The following is a 22,186-nucleotide window of genomic DNA, read 5'->3' on the forward strand; positions in this document are numbered from 1 at the left end:
GATTGTTGCATATACCGACGCTTCCTCCACCCTCTTGTACCTCCTCCACTGTCCACAATCCACAGTGTCGCCACCACCACCGGACTTGTGGAGTAACCGGTCAGTGAGAACGGCAAAGGAGCTGTTATCAAAGCTCCAGACTAGTACCTTTACATGACGCCGCCTCCAGCTGCTCGCACGCGCCCCCCCCCATTCGCCCACTTCCTAGTCATAGCTATATTTCCCGCCCAGTAGTAGTTGCGAAGGTTCGACAGCGCCAACCCAACCCCCCCCCCCCCGACTGCGCTCCAACAGCGATCTCCTTACTCGTGGGGTCTTATTTGATCATAAAAAGCCGTAATGACCCTACTCACCCGCTTAAAAAAGGCCGTAAGCATGTAGATGGGGAGGCACTGAAAGGCAAACAAAAATCTGGGGAGGACAGTCATTTTCACGGTCTGTACCCTCCCTGCCAGTGATAGCGGGAGCATGTCCCACCTTTTAAAGTCCCCTTCCATTTGCTCCACCAACCGGGTCAGGTTGAGCCTGTGCAGGGCATCCCATTTCCTGGCCACCTGTATACCCAGGTAACAAAAACTTTGCTCTACCATCCTGAGCGGCAGCTCTTTCAGTCTCTCCTCCTGCCCCTTGGCCTGGATCACAAACAACTCGCTCTTTCCCATGTTCAGTTTGTACCCTGAAAAACTACCAAAATCCCTCAGGATCCGCAGAACCTCCCCCATCCCGTCCACAGGGTCTGAAATGTACAGGAGCAAATCATCCGCATATAGCGGGACCCGATGTTCCACCCCCACCTCAAACCAGTCCCCGCCAGTTCCTTGTGGCTCTCAGCGCCATAGCTAGTGGTTCTATAGCTAAGGGAGAGGGGCCACCCCTGCCTCGTTCCCCAATGAAGCTCGAAGTACCCCGACCTCAGCTGGTTTGTACATACACTTGCTACTGGTGCCTGGTACAGTAATTTCACCCAGCCAATAAAGCCCTCACCAAACCCGAACCTCCCCAGCGTTTCCCAGAGGTACTCCCACTCCACCCGGTCAAAGGCTTTCTCTGCGTCCATCGCTGTTACCACCTCCACCTCCCCTCCCTCGGAGGGCATCATAATAATATTCAAAAGTCTCCGGACATTGGTATTGAGTTGTCTGCCTTTAACAAACCCAGTCTGGTCTTCCTCTATCACCCCTGGGACGCAATCCTCAATTCTTGTGGCCAGAATCTTAGCTAGCAATTTGGCATCCACGTTTAAAAGCGCAATCGGACTGTATGACCCCCAGTGTTCCGGGTCCTTCCCTCGTTTAAGAATGAGTGAGATCAAAGCCTGGGACATTGTTTGGGGGGAGGGTTCCTTTCTCTCTGGCCTCATTAAAGGTGCTTATCAGGAGTGGGCTCAATATTTCTGAAAATTTCTTATAGAATTCTACCTGGTAACCGTCCGGCCCCGGGGCTTTACCTGATTGCATGCCCTCTATACCCTTGATAATATCCTCCAATTCAATCGGGGCCCCCAGCCCCTCCACCAGGTTATCTTCCACCTTTGGAAACTTCAACTGGTCCAAAAATTGCCTCATCCCTTCCGCTCCAGTCGGGGGCTCCGATTAGTATAGCTTGCTATAGAATTCCTTAAAGACTCTGTTCACCCCCCCGGATCCAAGACCGTGTTACGCTCCTTATTCTTTACTCCCCCGATTTCCCTGGCCGCCTCCCTCTTTCGCAGTTGGTGTGCCAGCATTCCACTCGCTTTCTCCCCATACTCATAGACTGGCCCCCTTGCCTTCCTCCGCTGTGCTTTCCCTGCTTTCCCTGTGGTCAACAGTTCAAACTCCGCCTGCAGACTCCACCGCTCCTTCAGTAGCCCTCCGCATATCTCCTGTCCACTCGGAGTATCTCCTCCACCAGTCTCTCCCTCTCGGCTCTTTCTCTTTTCCCTATGGGATCGAATTGAGATGAGTTCCTCTCTGACAACTGCCTTCAGAGCCTCACAGACCTTTGCTACCTCACCCGTATCATTTGTTTCCAGGTAATCCTGGATGTTCCTGCTAATCCGCCCGCAAACCTCTTCGTCTGCCAGCAGCCCCACATCCAGTCTCCAGAGTGGGCGCTGCCCTCTCTCCTCACTAAGCCACAGGTCCACCCAGTGCAGGGCATAGTCCAAGACTGTGATTGCTGAATATTCTGTCCCCGCCACCTTTGGGATTAACGCCCTGCTCAAGACAAAGAAGTCTATGCAGGAATAAACCTTATGAACGTGGGAGAAAAGAGAACTCCTTCACTTTCAGCCGCGCGAACCTCCAAGGATCCACCCTCCACCTGCTCCATAAAACCCTTCAGTTCCTTAGTCACTGCTGGTCACTTCCCTGCCCTGGACTTCGACCGGTCCAGCTCGGGGTTAATGACTGTGTTAAAGTCTCCCCCCATGATTAGGTGGTGTGACTCTAAGTCCGGGATTTTACTGAGCATGCGTCTCAAATTCCACATCATCCCAATTCGGAGCATAGACGTTCACAAACACCACCCAGACCCCCCTCCCACTTTCCACTCACCATTATATACCTGCCCCCTTATCTGTCACAATTCTCCAGCCTCGAATGTCACACCCTTACGGATCAGAATTGCTACCCCCCTTATCTTCGAATCCAGCCCTGAATGGAACACCAGGCCTGCCCATCCCTTTCTCAATCTCGTGTGATCTGCGAGCTTTAAATGCGTCTCCTGAAGCATTGCTATGTCTGCCTTTAATCCCTTTAGATGCGCGAACACGAACGCTCTTTTGAACGCCCATTCAAACCTCTCACATTCCACGTGATCAGCCTGGACGGGGGGCTAACCCCACCCCCGCTGCCGGCTAGCCATCACCCTTTCTTGACCAACCTCAAGCCCACACCCTTCGCTTCCTCCAGCGCCCCCACAGGGAGCCGCCGCCCCGACCCTCAATTTGTACCCAGAAATTGATACCTCTTCTGTCAGCAAAGCAGCATCCACCCCCCCCCCCCCACGACCCAAACCCCCCCCGCCAAGCACCAGCTGGGCACTTGCACACCCCCCACTACGCTCCCGAGAGTCAGCTGACCCATGCTGACCCAGGCGCCGATCAGACTGTCACCTCATTGTCTGGACCCTTCTCCCCACGTTAATAAACCAATTAAACTACATCTCGAGCCCCATTAAGTAAATAGTAATATGAAACAAAAAATAAACAGAAGACACTAACATTGCCCCATGAGGAGACTCCAACTTCCTGAAAATTCGCACTAAGTACAGGCCCCCACCCCCCTCCGTATCTCAACTTTCCCGAAAACACTACACCCTCCAGCCACCACCACAGCCCTTACACGCACCCAACATTGCATACAATCTTATATTAGAAATAGTACCGTGTTACCCAGCCCCACCGCCGCATTCCACCAAAGCTTAACTGTCCTTTAATTTGAGTCCAGCTTTTCTTGTTTGACGAATGACCATGCCTCGTCCGACGTCTCAAAATTGTGATCCTTGTACGTGACCCATAGCCTCGCTGGGTGTAGCATCCCAAATTTCATGCCCTTGCTGAAGAGGGTCACCTTCACCCAGTTGAATCCAGCACTCCTCTTGGCCAGCTCCACACCTAGGTCCTGGTAGATGCTTATCATGCTGTTCCCCCACCTGCTGCTCCGTTTTTTGCCCACCGCAAGACAAGTTCCTTGTCCGAGAAGCGATGAAATCTCACCACCATGGCCCTCGGCGGTTCATTCGCCTTGGACTTCCTTGCGAGTGCTCTGTGCGCCCCGTCCAGCTCCAGGGGTCAAGGGAATACCCCCATCCCTATCAGCGTCTCCAGCATCTTGGACACAAATGCTCCCGCATCCGACACACAATTCTCAAGTTCTGTCTCCTGGATCTGTTTTCTAGGTCCTCCAGCCTCTTCTGCCACTTCTTGTGGAGGTCATCCTGCGCCTCCACCTTAAGGGCCAATACAACCAACTCATCCTCATGGTCGGATAGCTTTTTCTCCATCTCCTTCATCGCTTTCTCTTGTGTTGCGATCATTTGGTCTATTGATGCCTTCATCGGGGCCAGCATGTCCTTTTTAAGATCAGCAAAACAGCCCCATAGGAACTCCTGTTGCTCCTGTGCCCACGGACCCTGGTCTATACCGGCCGCCATGTCGTGCCTCGGCGCCCGCTCCGCACGCTTCTGTCTGCTGGGACTTAAACGCTTCACCCAGCCACTCCTGGTCCAGCTATCCATACAACAGAGGGAATCCTTTTGGCAGTGTTCGCTTCACCAATCTGCCCCAAAAAGTCTGTGGAAACTCCTGAAAAAGGTCCGAGTGTCGGTTCCAGATGGGAGCTGCTGAATGCGCGACCTACTCCTCCATGGCCACCACCGGATGTCTCGTCACCGCTTCTTCAATGGCCTTTGCAAGATCTTTTCACAGTTGTTCCCTCTGCTGCTAGAATTCAGCTTTAATAAAGGCCCTCAAGTCAGCTCAAGGCCTTTAAGCTTGCCCTTCCCCCGCCTGCATGCTGGAAGAGGCTTTTGTCTTTGCTGCAGCTTCAGCCAAATCTTTCAGTTTCTGCCGGGTCTGGTAACCAAGAGACATTCCATTCCTGGGGGAAAGCACTCCTCCAACATTCACTTACGTCTTTTCATCAAAATTCCACCCCGTATTGATTAAAAAAATAGCTCTTTTCTGTAACCTTGGGCAGGAGCTGTCTTGTGTGTGAGCACTTACTCCATGATCCACACCGGAAGCTCTTCTCAAAGTCAATTGAGGATGGGAAACAACTTGTGCCTTCAAGTGTCATTTTTCTGTCAATATAATCACTTAAAAGATGAAAAGTGAATAGGGTAATCATATCAGGACAGCTTGTGTGTGTATTAGTTACAGATGTCATACAACAGAATTCTTCCAAGCACCAACCAGTGTCTCAATGGCAGACACAATAGGAGGAATTTATAACCAGTTCTCCCATTGGTGCCCACCATGGTGTTAGAAAACCTGCCAGAGGCCAGTATGAACCTCATTTGCATCACGCTAATGGGAAGCAGATGAAGGCCCTATCCCCCACGCCAGATTCTCCATGATGCCAGCGGGAAAATAAGCTAGCATGAAGGACATTCAGAACAACTTGGCATGCAGGTGTGAAGACTTACCAGAACAATACATGAGGGTGCATCGGGTGTTCATGATGGAGGCTGCCACAACCCTGAATCACCACAGCAGTGGGTCAGGGTGCACCTGCAGGTGGACCTTCCAGAATAGGTGCCCTGGAAGACGTTCATCTTCTAGCATCAAAATGTTCCTGGCGAAATATTTCTATTCTCAGGAGGTCCATCTTCTGGTCTAAGGGTGCTCCTGGAGAACCATTTTCAATTTCAGGAGGTCGACCTTCTATCTTCCATAGTGAATCAATGATGTTGGGCGCATTTTCAATAAGGCATCTGAACATGACGCACCATCCAGGCTTGCCCGGCCAATGAATACAACATGAAACATCCAGATGTATAATTAATGAAGTCGGGGCTGGAAGATTTGGTGTGTTTTCCTGCTGGCCTCCACAGCAGAAAACACCCTACGTTCCCCTCCCCCCCCCCCCCCCACTTAGTCTCAAAACAGGAGAATGCCATCCACTGCACCAGAATCTCATCAGCGCTGTTCAAGATGAATTGAGAAGCCACTGTAAGTAAAGCTTGAGCTATCCCCCACCCCTACAGTTTTCTACTCGAAAATTGAATCACTGGAGTTCTGAAAGGAATGTTGAATGGCTCTGTTTAATTTGGGTGGGATACATCCAACTGCTCTATCTTTTTGACAATTTGAGAAGAGCAAGGCCTATCGAGGAGGATACCACAATAATAATAATAATCACTTATTGTCATAAGTAAGCTTCAATGAAGTTACTGTGAAAAGCCCCTAGTCACCACATTCTGCCGCCTGTTCTGGGAGGCCGGTACAGGACTTGAACCCGCGCTGCTAGCATTGTTCTGCATTACAAGCCAGCTGTTTAGCCCACTGTGCTAAACCAGCCCCTAAAGAGATCGGTCGGAGGTTTTCTGGTGCTTTCAGTCAAGCAGAACATAAATGTATTTTCCTGGCCAACACTTCAGGGCAGGATCAGGGAATACTTCATTGCTGGAGGTGCTATCATTTAGTTGAGATGTTAAATTAAGGCCCAGGCTGCTGCGAGTTGCAGGGATACTGAAAATCTGATGGTACACTTGTAAAAAAGGGGATTTCTCCCAGCATTTTGGCCAATGTCTTACGTCATTAACAAAAGTGAACAGTCTAGTCATTGTTATTTCTGGGATGCTGCTGGGCACAAACCAGCTGCTGCATGGCTTACAAACAATAGGGCCTGTACTTAGTATGGAATATTGGAAAGTTTCAATAAAAAGTGCTTAATAATGCACATTATTTTTCCCCCAAACAATTTCCCTGGGAAATAATGTACTAGAATTCTAGATATGAATCGACAGTACATGAACTTGCATTTCAGACTGTAACACATCAAAGGCTCATAAAACTCTGAAACAGCATTTGGCTTGTGGTAATCACAACTGACTTACCGATAATTTTGATGAATGTGTCTTATCGCCAACCCGTTCTACACCCCAACCACACTGTCATCACACTTTTCCTCAGAGGGGGTTAGGCAAATAACTCGGTAATGGACGAATGCTAGCTACTCAAGCCAGTCACAAAATGTAGCAACTATTGAATTGCTTCTTAGTTTGACATTTTGTTTGATAGGAACGTATCTAATTTCTGCACCAACTATCCATGTTTAAAGGAGGCCAACAAATGACAAAAAGGCATTTAATATTACAAAAACTCATTACAATGAATTAATGAAAATGTGTAAAGCAATAGTTTTTGTAGCTTAGTGTTATTTTCACTTATCTTAATTTTTATTGAGGAAAATATGTTGACGTTACCTATGAAGAACAGGTGTGAGGTCCATTATTCTTATTTCACAAACTAAATTTTCTTCAGATTTGCAACAGCCATGCTTGATTTTTCAAATTATAATAACTACCCAGTAAAGAGATTGACAAGTATGCATCTTATATTAAATAATTAACAGAAATCATTACACTGATAAAGGAATATTAACGGACAGTTTTAATCTTACAATACTTTAAAAATCCTAATCAACATAGCTCTATGAAGTTAACTATTTTATTTGAACATACAGATCAACTTTTGATGTAAATGCTACATATATATATGTAATATATATGATATACACACACACACTTAATATTTTATAATTAAAATCAAACTTAGAACTTCATAAATTTGGGGCCCAAAAACGGATTTTTGAAAATTGTATAAAATTTACAAAACATTTTCAAACAAAGCGTTTTTGTGGTTTCTGAAAAAGTTATAAAGCAAGTTGTTTCAATCGTAAAATAATAAGCTATTGAAAAATAGGTTTGAGCTTCACATATTCAATCAGTAGCTCTTTCGCACTATAAATCAATTGGTCTTCAGCAACAAATTCAGTTCAAGGTTAGTCTTTCAACTCAAATGTACTGCAAATACAAGCTGTATTTACAAGTAAGAAATTAATCATCATTGCTTCTTGTGGAAAATTCTATAAATTAAGTCGTCATAAGGAAGATAACAAAAGAACAATGTAAATGAAGAGGAAAATATATCTGTGCAATGAGTAAAACAATATTTTTCCTTCATTTATGAAAACTACAGCATAGAATAATGAAGATAGTTTGGGAATCTAAGTGTAAGACAACCAACAATTTTATTTTGTCACATAAATAGTCACCAAAAAATACACATAATAGAGGACAATATGGTTTTCCCAAGTTTGCAAACTTCCAAAGCAATTTAAATCCATCCTCATCTTAGACATTTGCTCATCTGGCAAATGGGTTTCCATTAAACTATGAGAAATCTTTGAAGCTACAGAACTCTTGATATCGCAATAATGCAATTGGAAATTAACTGCAGAACTTTATACATCAGTGCTAGGTTATGACTAAATGAATAAAACAGTACCATTTTAATAACATAACAGCACAAATATTAATAAACCTTGCAGCACTGCAATCTGTTTGTAATTATCTGTACTGTCTAAAGATGTATACAGTCTGCATTCTTGAAAAGTGCACAGTGATATTCTGAAGAATAGGTCTTCATAAAACTTCATGCCAACACTTATTACATAATGGAGTCACTGAGCATTCAAGGAAAACTCTCAGAACGGTATCTGTGCTGGCTTTATAAAGAAATGTCTTAATATTCCAATCCATGCAACTTAAAGTGGGGTTGCATATAATACATGAAAATGGTGTTTTGTAATCAATATTTTTGAAATTCCAGCCTTGATTTCAGTGGTCACTAACATTGATAAACAGTAATACTCCAGGGATTGATTTTATAAGCAGCAAACCCAAAATCAAAGACAACAATTGTGAAAGAGTGACCCGCCATCCTTTAAAGAAAAAAGTGATGAGATATTTAAAAACTACAGCCATGAGTCTATAGTATCTGCTTCTTCCCAAATTATTTCCATGCCATCATGTGTACACATATTAATCCATAATTTGTTCGGATTTACACTATGATTTAATCCAGATTAAAAGACGACAGGTTCTTTGACATTTATTACATTGTGCATCACCTTTTCCAGTGAATAACGAAGCACAATAGCAAAAAGCAAAACACATAAATAGAAAATCTATACATTAAAGAAACACAACAATTACTTTGAAAAGGCCCATTTTTCCCCCAATACCCTCCCCTTCCTAATTAGTTTTCTGTCCCATTGGAATATAAATCTTTGACTACTGAAGATTAAATATATAACTGTCCATTAACTATGTGTTTCAAAGGGTGTTGTAAGAGGTTATTAACTGCATCTTACTGATTTGAGCTTCAAAATACAAGATAAACAGAATGTGTAAGAGTATAGGCATTAGGGAACTACCAACACCAAATTCATTTATTTTCAAGAAAGTATTAACATATGCACACACATATCATAGGAGAAAAAGTTTTAAGCCAAAGAGTTCTGTTATTTTGCTATTATTTAAGTCCATGTTTCCAGTCTAAAACAGCTAAATAAAAAACTATTCTTTGGCTCAGGTAAAAATAATTGCATGAAACGCTCGATGGCAGCCTTAGGTTTCAACCAGAGATGACAAGTTTGAATTAGATTTTGAAAGCAGGTATGGGTAAGAAAATTCAGCCATTGCAATAGAAAAACCAAAACAAACCCATATATATTACAGGGTTTCAACTATTAGTTGAGAACAGCAGATTCAATAGTTGCAAGGAATCTCAATCATAATATGCTTAGTAGTTAATTTAAATTTCAAGTTACTGCAGTCTATCAATTTCATGCAAAACTATTACCAAGATGATAAAGCATTTAGAACTTCTTGTATTTCATTCATCCAGTTTCCAATTTTTTTGTATTGTGACCTAACACTGCAGTATTATCTCAAGAAATTCAAATCTCATTTGCGGAGTTTTTTCAGTTAGTATGAACCTGCCTATAAGAGCACATTTGCTGCTATGCATTTAATTCCACAATTTTGGTGTCACTGTCACTGTTGCTTAGCGGTCGTTTGGTTGACAACCTGGACTTCAAGGCATCTTCGATACTGTCCATCTCATCGTCAGAGTTATTCACACAGATGTGCCGATGATACAAAGGAGGGCTATGAAACAAATGGGAGAAATGTTTTTATAATTTTTAAAAATGCTACATTTAAAACTGTGTAAATTGTTTTGCTTTGAAGAAACAAAGTTGTACTTCTTGCATTTTTGTTAGGGTGGCCAAGTGGCTAGCACTGCTGCCTCACAACGCCAGGGACCGAGGTTCGATTCTGACCTCGAGTGACCGTGTGGAGTTTGCATATTCTCCCCATGTCTGTGTGGGTATCCTCCGGGTGCTTTGGGTCTCCCTCCCCCTCCCAAAAGTTGAGAGATGTGCAGGTTAGATGGATTGGCCATGCTAAATTTCCCCTTAGTGTCCAAAGGTTGTGTGTATGGGGGTACAGGGATAGGGTGAGGGTTGGGCCTACACAAAGTGCTCTTTCGAAGGTTGGGTGCATTCTCGTTGGGCCAAATTGCCTCCTTCTGCACTGTAGGGATTCTATAGTTCTATGACATAAAACCTGGAGCTGGCTTGACTCCCGGTAGATTACCGAATTAGGCTTCCTCCTTAGATTGGTTTGCATTGAGGCTACAACCGTAGCAGAAATACAGCCTTAAAATAGTTGTATCTGCTCATGTAAAAGCAAACAGTAGATATCTAACAATTTGTTCAGGAGTGATCCTATGACAAGTTCAAAGTAGTTTTCTTGCTTTCTAGCAATTCATGGATGAAATGTCACCAGCAGTTATTAGTTTCTATTAACTCTTCCGACAAAGTCCTGAGTGCAGGTAACATTGATAGGCTAGACATTAACAATCTATCTAGTGATGGTCAACAATGCTTGAATGACTAGTCATGCTTCAAATGTTTCGATAATTGAATGCGTTTTTTTCTCTTCTCCAAATTGGAGCATATTGACCAGGCAGTGGATTTCATCTCATATATACTAAAAAACTACCAAAATTCACTAACTAAAAGCAAGGAAATTATCGGTGATAGGAAACTAATTATAAGATGTTTTGTGATGCATTTAACAAACAATAGTAATTCTCTTTTCATCACTTATAAAATTATACTTTCTCAGAAAAAATGTTAATGCAATCTAGTAAACACTGATGAACATAACACATGTTGAGATAAAGTTTCAGTGCTGACTGAAAATTAATCCACCAAACATGCAATGGATTTCATGCTGCACGCCAGCCTGCTGTCCTTTTCAAAGCCATAAAGAGAAACACTTAATCTGTATGTTTGTGGCAAAGGCGCAAATAGTGATTTTATGGTTACCTATTTCCCTCTTTTGCAAGTAAAAACACATAGCAAATTTTGACTGAATACGAGAAAAAAAAATGGAAAACACAGATCTGGTAACTTTCACACCAGGAATATAGAATAAACTGTTTAGAACACACTTTTAGTACTTAATGTGAGGGATGTTAATGGTAGTGAAGAGCACTTAAAAGTTGTCTCAGAAGAAAACAAAACATGCACTTTTGACATTCATTATGATGAAGATGATGTGTTGAATGCTTCCCATTTCAGAAACCCAGGGGTAATTATAATGCCAGGCAGCAAATGGATGGGTTCGTTTTTTTGCACCATGCCCAGTATTAATCTCCCAGGACATCAACAGAGGGCAAGATCAGGTGAGGTAGAAAATGAGTGCCCATCCCAAACTCACCTATTTACTGCCTTGGAGGTTAGGTTAAAATTACCCCCACCTACTATCAACATCAAGCACTTCCATGTCAGCACTCCAAAGTAGAGTAAAGCCCCTTATATTCTTCCTTAAGTTCAGAAAAGCGGCCCAACTATGAGACATGTTTTCAATTTTCCACATTAGTCACTCAGTGGCCAGATTTTTGTTGTACACAATATCCATTAGGAATTATTAAAAGTCTTGCAAACTTCTTTGACATAAGATTCTCACAGTCAACATAACTTCCTATAAGGGGCAGCAGGGTAGCATGGTGGTTAGCATAAATGCTTCACAGCTCCAGGGTCCCAGGTTCGATTCCCGGCTGGGTCACTGTCTGTGTGGAGTCTGCACGTCCTCCCCCTGTGTGCGTGGGTTTCCTCCGGGTGCTCCGGTTTCCTCCCACAGTCCAAAGATGTACGGGTTAGGTGGATTGGCCATGCTAAATTGCCTGTAGTGTCCTAATAAAAAAGTAAGGTTAAGGGGGGGGGTTGTTGGGTTACGGGTATAGGGTGGATACGTGGGTTTGAGTAGGGTGATCATGGCTCGGCACAACATTGAGGGCCGAAGGGCCTGTTCTGTGCTGTACTGTTCTATAACGGTGTTTCCTGTTCTTCCCTTATTTCCCTTTTCTTTTATTTTGCCACTATCATTTTTGATCCATGGATGCTTAACAGACATGTATCTTTAAGTCAAACAACGGAGAGAACAAGGAATTCAAGAAATTGAACATAGTATATGATTTTGCTAGTTTTGGGACGGGAGAACTCCGACGTCTCGGCACCCGGGAGATGGGATGGAACCCAGTTCAATCGATTGGCTGGCAGGTGGCCAATGAATTAGCCACAAGGCAGCATTTTGCCCAGTAACAGGTAGTGATTGGATTCTGCCTGACTGGAAAGATTTTCAGAGACCCAAGGAGTTCAGTTTTTGTTCCAGGACAAAGGGACAAGGAGCTGCTCCCTCTGAACTACAGAAAGACTGAGTTGATGTATTTCTGAATCTACAGGGAAACGGAATGAATGAATCTACAGAGAAACCACTACAGACTGTAAACAGAGTCCAAGCTAACTTTGAAGAGAGGTGTGCTTAAAGACAACCATCTGAAACAAAAGACTACTTTTCCTTTTACTTGTTATTTTCACCTCTCTCCTCCCCTCTGTGTTTGCCCATCTTGAGTGTATATATAATAGAGGGAGAGGTTGGGGAGCAAGTTAAAGTGGAGGATTAAGAATTAGATAATAGTTAACCAGTTGTATTTCTGCATATTTCTTGCTATAAATAAACAGTAATTGTGTTGAAACTTACAAACCTGGTGACTCTAATTACTGGGCAGCCTAGGGCAAAAGACTTTGGGAATTTTTCTAATTATTGTTTCATTAACTGTTTTGTGATTCTGGGTCAAGTGGGGCTGGAATTGATTGTACACTAACTCATGGTGTTGTAACACCATGAATAAGGCTGGATTTATATCCAGTCTTGTATTCAACCCAATGTACTACCCAGTTCTGTTTTGCACGACATTATAATTGTTACAGCATAAACCAATTAATTTTTCAACGTTAGTAGGCTTCAGTTAAGTGAACTAATAATAATCATGCATCTTCATGCTACATTACACACAATTCAGATAAACCTACTTCACTAGTCACTTTCTGGTCTGTATAAGTACTTCATCATCACACTGTCTACTGGCTTCATTTTTTTCTTGTCACTTCTTTTTGTTTTCTTTCCAGACTTTTCACCAGTTTTGCTTTCTTTACCACCTTCATCTTCTGAATTAGATTCTCTCTTTTTTGTACCTCGTTTGACACTGTTGGTACTTCGATATGAAACTGTGGAGCCTGAAGATGAAGAACTGGAAGATGATTCTAATGACTCTGAGTCACTTTCCTTCTTTTTGGATTTCTTCTTAGACTTCTTAGAGTGTTTCTTGGAGCCTTTCTTTCTCGGCTCCTTTTCTGATTCAGATGACTCAGAAACTGAAAATTTACTTTTCTTGCTATTGCCTTTCTTACTTTGTGACTTGTTGAAATCTAGAGAGGAGGAAGATCTCCGGTGGTTGGATGGCTGTTTATTTACTTCTTCCACATCCTCTTCAGAGTCTGGATCAAGACTTGTTCTTTTAAATGTAATTGGTTTATAATTCAGAACCTCATTAATGGCAGCTTCTAAATCAGGATCTAAATAATTCCTGTGACCCACAGGCTTAACATTAGAACTATCTGGCTGCACATCATCTGAAGCAGATGATCTAGGTCTGGGAGGAACACTATAACTGCGCCCTATAGAATGCTGACTATATGATGATCTTTCACTTAGTGCTACACTAACAGCAGGATCATCATCATCAAACTCACCCAATCTATTCTTTGTGAAAGACAATCTTGAATCTGTCCGACTACCAAGTGTAGGGCTTTGCAATCCTATTTCTGATCTACGGTTGAGCAAAGGGCTAACTGGGCTGAACAAATCACTATGATTGTCATCAAGTCGTGACAGGCTTCGCCTCAGGCTAGATGGAAGGCTGGTTATAGCAAAACTCACAGATGATCTGGCATCATCATCAGCTTCCAATTCCCGCCTTGTGGAAATGCAACTTACAGGAACTGATACAGAAGAAGATTTGTCAAAGTCAGGACTGGTCGCAGTCCATCTTCTGTCTAACCCTTTTCTAGCTCTACTTGTGGCCTCTGAATATGGCTGAGAAATAACAGATCCCTTATCATCCAAGTCATCAGCTCCTTTTGAGTTTTTCCGTGAAATAACAGAGAAATTGTCATTTAAGTTGTCCGTACTGGTGGTCTTCTTTGTTCTCCGGAATGACCTATCTGGTGACATTGACCGTTCTTTACTAAGTGCTGACAGAAGGGAGTCATTATTGCTTTTACCACCAAGAGAATCTTTCATATTCCCTCTTTTACGATAGCTGAGAGAACTCATTACAGAAACTGGTCTACTGTCCTCCACTTCTTTCCCTTCTTTTAATTCCTTCCCTTCCTTTCCCTCTTTCAGGTCCAAAGTAACAGAAAATCTGGTTAATGGGCAACAAGGAAACAAAGAAAGAAAATCAAATTATAAAAAAGTCTACATAGTATAAAATTAATCAACAGCAGTAACGGACAACAACAGGAAAAGAAAAAGCAACGGCACGCAAAAGTATTTGAAGTAGATGGTTGCGATAGGCTCAATTTATGAGAAAAGTGATAGGTAAAGGGATAAAAAGGTTTGGTTTTAAAACTGCAAATTTTAGTGCATCTTCTATCCAATGTGTTTGAAAATCTGTATACATATTACTGGCAACTATTGGTAACACCTCTTATTTTTGCATTTTATTGAATAATGTAAAAGTGATATTCAATTCAATATTCTCCTACCAAGATAATATGCTAGTTTATAGTTATGTAAATTTTGGAATAGAAAATACTTGCCATTTATATTCTACTAACCTTGAACTTTTTAGACTTCCATCATCTGAATATGTTTTGGCTGAGCCCTTGTTCTTTGACAGCCAGGATTTGACACCATCCACGCGTTCGTCGACTTCAGAGTCTGTATCGGAATCACCTTCACTGTTCCAAGACATGCATTGAAAAGATATGTTATAACATTTATGAATCTTTCTTTGTTTGATAATATATTTAGATTATAAGAAGGGGCGAACAGAACATTCACACAAGGTGACCAAATTAAATAAATATCATAGATCGTTTTCCAGCTCTCTGTAGCTGTTAGTTTTTTTTTGCATTACTTCGTACACATTCCGATTTCTACTTTTAAGTGCCAGATGCAGTTAGTACAAGTAATAGAACAATCTCCAGTTATGCTTAAAATTAGAAATTGTGCCAATGGAGGCACTAACAGATTAGAATTCTGACAGAAACAAATTATTTGTTTGCCCACTAATGATGGATCTGTACGAAACATAAAAATAATTTCTATGATTGTCAGCGATTTTATAATGAGCAAGAAGGTATACCCCCTTTTTCTTTCTACGTGTTTTCCCTTTTGAAACATTGTTCAAATAACCATAATTCGCGTGTCAGCCTAAATAGCATTAATAAGTTGTGCATTAGGACATGATCAGCGAGCCAAATTCTGTTCTCACTGGATGTCCACATTTTCATGTCCACCAGGAGTCACAGGAGTAACTCGGAGAAACTGGTAACCTGATTGAGGTCGCTCAATCTAATCCAGGAGTCAATTGTCCAAGCTAATTCAGCATAGAGCAAAAATCTAATTTGGGTTAATTCTATTCTGAATGCCTAAGGTACTAAATGTGTAAATCTGCAGAATCTTCAAATATGATTTTGTTTTGTTACATAACATTTCTGATAATATTTGTTCAACTGCAATGAACTTGATGATTTTAAACCACAAAGCCTCACAATGACATTATCTCCCTGCCTGGAGAGATTCCTGGCAAAAGCAGATTGGCAACAGCTGTGAACAATCACTTGGTTAACCCCAGTGACCATCATTATTTTCAAATAATTGCTTGAGTTCAACCAAAGGATCACCTTTAATGAAGGCCTGTGTTGTGGGAAGACAAACAATTAGGATTTATTAACAATCTATTTGGATAATTAGCACGTATGCTAAAGGATTTTGAATCTATATAGTGTAGTGCATAGAACATGCAGTGCAGAAGGAGGCCTTCCGGTCCACCGAGTCTGCACCGACCCACTTAAGCTCTCACTTCCACCCTATCCCCGTAACCTAATAATCCCTGCTCACCTTTTTGGTCACTAAGGGCAATTTTGCATGGCCAATCCATCTAACCTGCACATCTTTGGACTGTGGGAGGAAACCGGAGCACCCGAGGAAACCCACACAGATACGGTGAGAACATGCAGACTCTGCAGACAGTGACTCAGGGGGGAATTGAACCTGGGACCCTGGCACTGTGAAGCCACAATGCTATCCGCTTGTGCTACCTTGCTGTGGCACATTGGACGATTGCGGCACATCAGTGTGCTGCGGCATATTGGTTGAAAACCACTGATTTAGAAGGGCAAGAGGACAAGATACCTGGGAACACCACCCACCTGGAGGCTCCCTTCCAAGTCACTCACCAACCTGACTTGGAAACATATTGCCATTACTTCACTGTCACTACGTCAAAATCCTAGAATTCCCTTCCTTTTTAAAAAAAAATAATTTTTATTCAAATTTTCACAAAACATCAATAACAAAAAATACTAAGAAAATAACAAACCCCCTCCCCTTGTATACAAAAAGGAAAAAATAAATTAACGCCCGTCATTAGCAATGAACAAATATACACGTCCCTTCAACCCAAAACAAAGGGATCCCCCCCCCCCCCCCCCCCCCCCCCGGTTGCTGCTGCTGGCCTTATTTCTACCGTTCTGCCAGGAAATCCAGTAATGGCTGCCACCTCCTGAAGAACCCCTGCGCTGACCACCTTAGGGCAAATTTCACCCTCTCCAACTTAATAAACCCCGCCATATCATTGATCCAGGCCTCCACGCTTGGGGGTCTCGCATCCTTCCATTGAAGAAGAATCCTCCGCTGGGCTACTAGGGACGCAAAGGCCAGAATGCCGGCCTCTTTCGCCTCCTGCACTCTCGGCTCATCTGCAACCCCAAATATTGCGAGCCCCCAGCACGGTTTGACCCTGGATCCTACCACCCTCGACACCGTCCTTGCTACGCCCTTCCAAAATTCCCCCAGCACTGGGCATGCCCAGAACATATGGCATGGTTTGCTGGGCTCCCGGAGCACCTAATACACCTGTCCTCCCTCCCAAAGAACCGGCTCATCCTTGTCCTGGTCATGTGAGCCCTATGCAGCACCTTAAACTGTATGAGGCTAAGCCTCGCACAAGAGGAGGAGGAGTTCACCCTTCTTAGGGCGTCCATCCACATCCCCTCCTCAATCTCCTCACCCAGCTCCTCCTCGCATTTACCCTTCAGCTCCTCCACCGAGGCCTCGTCTACCTCCTGCATCACTTGGTACGTTGCCGAGATCCTCCCCTCTCCAACCCACACCCCCGAGAGCACCCTGTCCTGGACCCCACGCGGCGGCAACAGAGGGAACTCCGCCACCTGCCGCCTGACAAACGCTCTTACCTGCATGTACCTAAAGATGTTCCCTGGGGGGAGCCCGAACTTCCCTTCCAGCTCACCCAGGCTCGCAAACCTCCCGTCTACAAACAGGTCCCCCAACCTCCTAACACCTGCCCTGTGCCAACTCAGGAACCCGCCGTCAATTCTCCCCGGGACAAACCGGTGGTTCCCCCGTATCGGGGACCCCATCAAGGCCCCCACCTCCCCCCCTGTGCCGTCTCCATTGCCCCCCAAATTTTGAGGGTAGCCGCCACCACTGGGCTCGTGGTATACCTCATTGGAGGGAGTGGCAGCGGCTCAGTTACCAGCGCCTCCAGGCTCGTGCCCACACAGGACGCCATCTCCATCCTCTTCCATGCTGCCCCTTCCCCGGCCATCACCCACTTATGCACCATCGCTGCGTTGGCAGCCCGATAATACCCACAGAGGCTGGGCACGCCAGCCCCCCCCCCTATCCCTGCCCCGCTCCAGGAACACCCTTCTCACCCTCGGGGTCCCGTGCTCCCACACAAACACCGTAATGCTCCCGTTAACCTGCCTGAAAAAGGCCTTCGGGATAAGGATAGGAGGCACTGGAACAGGAACAGAAATCTCAGGAGCACCGTCATCTTGACTGATTGCACCCTACCCGCCAGAGACAGCGGCAACATGTCCCATCTCTTAAACTCCTCCTCCATTTGCTCCACCAGCCTTGTGAGGTTAAGCTTATGCAAGGCCCCCCAGCTCCTGGCCACCTGGACCCCCAAGTACCTGAAGCTCCTCTACGCCCTTTTTAGTGGTCCCCCGGGTGTACAACGAACAGCTCGCTCTTCCCCAAGTTGAGCTTGTACCCTGAGAAATCCCCAAATTCCCTGAGAATCTTCATCACCTCCGGCATTCCCCCCACCGGGTCTGCCACATACAACAATAGGTCATCCGCATCGAGCGACACTCGGTGTTCCTCCCCACCTCGCACCAGCCCCCTCCAGTTCTTCGACTCCCTCAGCGCCATGGCCAGGGGTTCAATTGCGAGCGCAAAAAGCAGGCGGACAAGGGACACCCCTGCCTCGTCCCTCGGTATAATCCAAAATACTCCGACCTCCCCTCTATTCGTGGCCACGCCTGCCATCAGGGCCTCATATAACACCTCACCCACCTGACAAACCCCTCCCCAAACACGAACCTTTCCAGCATCTCCCACAAGTACCCCCACTCAACCCTATCATAGAACATAGAACATAGAACACTACAGCGCAGTACGGGCCCTTCGGCCCTCGATGTTGCGCCGACCTGTGAAACCATCTGAAGCCTATCTGACCTACACTATTCCATTTTCATCCATATGTCTATCCAGTGACCACTTAAATGCCCTTAAAGTTGGCGAGTCTACTACTGTTGCAGGCAGGGCGTTCCACACCCCTACTACTCTCTGAGTAAAGAAACTGCCTCTGACATCTGTCCTATATCTCTCACCCCTCAATTTAAAGCTATGTCCCCTCGTGTTGGTCATCACCGTCCGAGGAAAAAGACTCTCACTGTCCACCCTATCTAACCCTCTGACTATCTTATATGTCTCTATTAAGTCACCTCTCAGCCTTCTCCTCTCTAACGAAAACAACCTCAATTCCCTGAGCCTTTCCTCGTAAGACCTTCCCTCCATACCAGGCAACATCCTAGTAAATCTCCTCTGAACCCTTTCCAAAGCTTCCACATCCTTCCTATAATGTGGTGACCAGAACTGCACGCAGTACTCCAGGTGTGGCCGCACCAGAGTTATGTACAGCTGCAGCATGACCCTGTGGTTCCGAAACTCAATCCCCCTGCTTATAAAGGCTAGCACACCATATGCCTTCTTAACAGCCCTATTAACCTGGGTGGCAACTTTCAAGGATTTATGTACCTGGATGCCGAGATCTCTCTGTTCATCTACACTACCAAGAATCTTGCCATTAGCCCAGTACTCTGCATTCCTGTTACTCCTTCCAAAGTGAACCACCTCACACTTTTCCGCATTAAACTCCATCTGCCACCTCTCAGCCCAGCTCTGCAGCTTATCTATGTCCCTCTGTATCCTATAACATCCTTCAGCACTATCCACAACTCCACCGACGTTCGTGTCATCTGCAAATTTACTAACCCATCCTTCTACACCCTCTTCCAGGTCATTTATAAAAATGACAAACAGCAGTGGCCCCAAAACAGATCCTTGCGGTACACCACTAGTAACTGAACTCCAGGATGAACATTTGCCATCAACCACCACCCTCTGTCTTCTTTCAGCTAGCCAATTACTGATCCAAACCGCTAAATCACCTTCAATTCCATACTTCCTTATTTTCTGCAATAGCCTACCGTGGGGAACCTTATCAAACGCCTTACTGAAATCCATATACACCACATCAACAGCTTTACCCTGATCCACCTGTTTGGTCACCTTCTCAAAAAACTCAATAAGGTTTGTGAGACATGACCTACCCTTCACAAAACCGTGTTGAGTATCGCTAATCAACTTGTTCTTTTCAAGATGATTATAAACCCTATCTCTTATAACCTTTTCCAACATTTTACCCACAACCGAAGTAAGGCTCACAGGTCTATAATTACCAGGGTTGTCTCTACTCCCCTTCTTGAACAAGGGGACAACATTTGCTATCCTCCAGTCTTCCGGCACTATTCCTGTCGACAAAGACGACATAAATATCAAGGACAAAGGCTCTGCAATCTCCTCCCTGGCTTCCCAGAGAATCCTAGGATAAATCCCATCTGGCCCAGGGGACTTATCTATTTTGACATTTTCTAAAATTGCTAACACCTCCTCCTTTTGAACCTCAATTCCATCTAGCCTGGTCGACTGAACCTGAGTGTTCACCTCGACAACATTGTCTTTCTCCAGTGTAAACACTGACGAAAAATATCCATTTAATGCTTCCCCTATCTCCTCTGATTCCACACACAACTTTCCACTACTATCCTTGATTGGCCCTAATCTTACTCGAGTCATTCTTTTGTTCCTGATATACCTATAGAAAGCCTTAGGGTTTTCCTTGATCCTATCCGCCAACGACTTTTCGTGTCCTCTCCTCGCTCTTCTTAACTCTCCCTTTAGGTCCTTCCTGGCTAACTTGTAACTCTCAAGTGCCCTAACTGAGCCTTCATGTCTCATCCTAACATAAGCCTTCTTCTTCCTCTTGACAAGTGCTTCAACTTCCTTAGTAAACCACGGCTCCCTTGCTCGACAACTTCCTCCCTGCCTGACAGGTACATACTTATCAAGGACACGCAGTAGCTGTTCCTTGAAAAAGCTCCACATTTCGATTGTACCCATCCCCTGCAGTTTCCTTCCCCATCCTATACCTCCTAAATCTTGCCGAATAGCATCATAATTGCCTTTCCCCCAGCTATAATTCTTGCCTTGCGGTATATACCTATCCCTGCCCATTGCTAAAGTAAACATAACCGAGTTGTGATCACTATCACCAAAGTGCTCACCTACATCTAAATCTAACACCTGGCCGGGTTCATTACCCAGTACCAATTCCAATGTGGCCTCGCCCCTTGTTGGTCTGTCTACATACTGTGTCAGAAAACCCTCCTGCACACACTGCACAAAAACTGACCCATCTATAGTACTCGAACTATAGTATTTCCAGTCAATATTTGGAAAGTTAAAGTCCCCCATAACAACTACCCTGTTACTCTCGCTCCTGTCAAGAATCATCTTTGCAATCCTTTCCTCGACATCTCTGGGACTATTCGGAGGTCTATAGACAACTCCCAACAGGGTGACCTCTCCTCTACTGTTCCTAACCTCGGCCCATACTGCCTCAGTAGACGAGTCCTCAAGCGTCTTTTCTACCGCCGTAATACTTTCCTTGATTAACAATGCCACACCCCCCCCTCTTTTACCATCTTCTCTGTTCTTACAGAAACATCTAAATCCTGGAACCTGCAACAACCATTCCTGTCCCTGCTCTACCCATGTCTCCGAAATCGCCACAACATCGAGAACCCAGGTACCAACCCATGCTGCAAGCTCACCCACCTTATTCCGGATGCTCCTGGCGTTGAAGTAGACACACTTCAAACCAGCGTCCTGCTTGCCGGTGCCCTCTTTCGAACTTTTAACCCTATCCCTGACCTCACTACTCTCAACATCCTGTACACTGGGACTACAATTTAGGTTCCCATCCCCCTGCTGAATTAGTTTAAACCCCCCCGAAGAGCACTAGCAAATCTCCCCCCCAGGATATTGGTACCCCTCTGGTTCAGGTGAAGACCATCCTGTTTGTAGAGGTCCCACCTACCCCAGAATGAGCCCCAATTATCCAGGAAACCAAAACCCTCCCTCCTGCACCATCCCTGTAGCCACGTGTTCAACTCCTCTCTCTCCTTATTTCTCACTTCGCTAGCACGTGGTACGGGTAACAACCCAGAGATAACAACTCTGTTTGTTCTAGCTCTCAGCTTCCACCCTAGCTCCCTGAATTTCTGTCTCAAATCCCCATCTCTCTTCCTACCTATGTCGTTGGTACCTATGTGGACCACGACTTGGGGCTGCTCCCCCTCCCCCTTAAGGATCCCAAAAACACGATCAGAGACATCACGAACCCTGGCACCTGGGAGGCAACATACCAACCGTGAGTCTCTTTCGTTCCCACAGAACCTCCTGTCTGTTCCTCTAACTATGGAGTCCCCAATGACAAGTGCTCTGTTCCTCTTCTCCCTTCCCGTCTGAGCAACAGGGACAGACTCTGTGCCAGAGACCTGCGCCCTATTGCTTACCCCTGGTAAGTCGTCCCCCGCAACAGTATCCAAAACGG

The 22,186-nt window shown here is 44.7% G+C and overlaps 1 protein-coding gene across 18 annotated transcripts in view; it reads right to left on the bottom strand.

Annotated features, from left to right (window-relative positions):
- Window positions 1–7,718: 7,718 nt before the first annotated feature.
- Window positions 7,719–22,186, bottom strand: part of myo18ab (myosin XVIIIAb) — a 299,483-nt gene continuing 285,015 nt past the window's right edge. For 11 of the 18 annotated variants that reach the window (XM_038814295.1, XM_038814291.1, XM_038814289.1 and 8 more), the window contains 2 exons: window positions 14,748–14,870; window positions 12,943–14,332 (listed from right to left, as the gene is read on the bottom strand). In XM_038814295.1, the coding sequence (XP_038670223.1) occupies window positions 12,943–14,332; window positions 14,748–14,870 (1,513 nt within the window). Of the gene's footprint in view, window positions 9,664–12,938; window positions 14,333–14,747; window positions 14,883–22,186 lie in introns of those variants that run through there. The other 7 variants (XM_038814300.1, XM_038814286.1, XM_038814283.1 and 4 more) reach the window with 4 other exon arrangements.

Source organism: Scyliorhinus canicula, chromosome 12, assembly GCF_902713615.1.
Source record: "Scyliorhinus canicula chromosome 12, sScyCan1.1, whole genome shotgun sequence".
Classification (NCBI taxonomy): Eukaryota; Metazoa; Chordata; class Chondrichthyes; order Carcharhiniformes; family Scyliorhinidae; genus Scyliorhinus; species Scyliorhinus canicula.